The 2,181-nt window shown below is 50.3% G+C and overlaps 1 protein-coding gene across 1 annotated transcript in view; it reads right to left on the reverse strand.

Moving 5' to 3' along the window:
* The window catches only part of BICDL1 (BICD family like cargo adaptor 1), a 138,877-nt gene that overhangs the window by 104,021 nt on the left and 32,675 nt on the right, over positions 1 to 2,181 (reverse strand). Inside the window, exons 2-3 of the mRNA XM_077766048.1 lie at positions 265 to 385; positions 4 to 166 (exon numbers count right to left, since the gene is read on the reverse strand). Coding sequence (XP_077622174.1) covers positions 4 to 166; positions 265 to 385 — 284 coding nt within the window. The remainder of the gene's footprint in view (positions 1 to 3; positions 167 to 264; positions 386 to 2,181) is intronic.

The following is a 2,181-nucleotide window of genomic DNA, read 5'->3' on the forward strand; positions in this document are numbered from 1 at the left end:
GGCCGTTCCCCGGCCGCCAGAAGCGCCAGCTCCTCCTCTAACGCCAGTTCCAGCTCCCCGGGGCCCCCGGGGAAGGAGATGAGGGCGGCGGCGGCTGGACTCGCGACTGCGTCCGCGGCCGCGGCGGGCAGCTCCATGCAGCAGGCGCTGTCCGGCTCGGCGGGTGCTGATNAGCATCCCTAAGGGTTCGGGCGGCTCCCCGGAGCGGCCACGCCCCCGGCCTCGCGACCACGTCGGATGTGGCCCCGCCCCCGGCACGCTCACCTCGGGGTGTGGCCTCGCTCTCACCTCCGAGCAGAGCCCCGCCCCTGGCCTCGTTCTCGCCTCGGCGCGAGGCCCCACCTCCCGGCTCGCGCCACTCGGGATCTGGAGCGTTTCTCACAGTCTAGTGGGGATCAGTTTTGTCGCACTTTAGGTGGTCTCCAAGAGGAGTGGGGATGTTCTTCCAAGGCCGAGCTCCGACAGAGACTCGTGGTCACGGAATTTCGGTCTGGGCCCCCACCAGAGCTAAGCAGACAGGAGAGGGAGCCCTAGAGAGCAGGAGGGGGAGGAATGACTTCAGAAATCCGGCATTTTAATGATGATGACTCAGGGATATGAGGGACCAGAGGCCTCTGAGATCAACAGTCCTGAAAGAAAGGGTTATGTTGAGAAATAACGGGGAAAAAACTGCTCACGGATGGGAATAGGAAGCAAAGAATCGCCGTGAGAATGACTTTTGTTTATTAGGTACTTAGTATGCTCAGTGTCTTGTGCTAAATGCTTTGTATGCATTATCTTAGATTAATCCTAACAAGAACCTTATAAAGGGCTGTCACCCTTTCCATTTTAATGGGAGGAAATTGAGGCTTCCAGAGGTGGCCCCGGGTCATTACAATAGATCACACCCAGGCAGGCTGACTCCAGGGTTCACGTAAATTGTCATTCTTTACTTTCCTCACACATTCTTCACGCATAAGAAAGTCTGGAGGGGGGCGCCTGGGTGGCTTAGTCGCTTAAGCGTCCGACTTTCGCTTAGGTCTTGATCTCGCGGTTCGTGGGTTCGAGCCCCGCGTCGGGCTCTGTGCTGACTGCCAGCTCAGAGCCTGGAGCCTGTTTCCGTCTGTGACTCCCTCTCTCTCTGACCCTCCCCTGCTCACGCCGTCTCTCTCTCTCTCTCTCTCCTAGAAATAAATAAAACATAAAAAAAAAAAAGTCTGGAGGAAGATAAATGGTAGTTTGTGACCAAGACGGCCTGGGTGGATATAGAAAATGGTATCAGGAAGCTTCCTGCAATGATCAGAACAATAACTGAAGAGCCTACTGGAAGATTCCCGGCAGTTCTTGCTTTAACCTCACTGGCGATGCTCCGTCTCCTATTTTCAGAAATAGTCCCATCTGAAGCTAGAAATGGTCCCTATTTTTTCCCTTTCTTCTTGAATAACAACCCATTTTTGAGTTAGATCATACCTTGATTCTTTTCGTCACAGTGAGATGGAAATTTCAGGACATCAAGAGGCTGAAATGGGTCAAATGGATTCTCCTGGTTTTTATTCTTTATTAAATTCAGAGCCCATCAATATTCAGGTATATACATGACTTTTTTTTACCCTCAGACTGAACCTCAGGTCTGGCTTTGTTTGCTTGTTGATTGGAAAGGAGGCAGACAACTGAGGGATTCCCACATTGATCTTAAAGCTAAATTTAGGAAGTTGATCATGCTACCAGTCCAGGAGCAGTAGACTCTTCTGTTTTTTTTTTTTTTTTAAGTTTATTTATTTTGAGAGAAAAAGAAGGAGAGGGAGAATCCCAACCAGGCTCCCACTGCCAGCACAGAGCCCGATGCATGGCTCAGCCCCACCAACCATGGCTTCATGACTTGAACCGAAATCACGAGTTGGATGCTCAGTCCACTGAGCCACCCAGGCACCTCAGTTCTAACACTTTTTACTATCCCCCCTTGAGCAGAAATTGTGGGTCGATGGTGAGACCCAACTGCAACTCCCTTTTCGTCTTTTTTAATTACAAAAGGACAAGTTTCTCCCTAATCTATTCATAGAGACACACATATCAAGAGCAAACAGGATTCCTAATCAAAAGAAGTTTGGGGGGGGGGAATCTTTTGAATGCTTTGAATGAAGCAAATAACTTTAATGTCTACTAATAATAGCATGTAGGCATATATATTTACCAAAAGGGGGG

This window comes from Crocuta crocuta, unplaced genomic scaffold (genome assembly GCF_008692635.1).
Source record: "Crocuta crocuta isolate KB4526 unplaced genomic scaffold, BGI_CrCroc_1.0 scaffold339, whole genome shotgun sequence".
In the NCBI taxonomy this organism is placed as follows: Eukaryota; Metazoa; Chordata; class Mammalia; order Carnivora; family Hyaenidae; genus Crocuta; species Crocuta crocuta.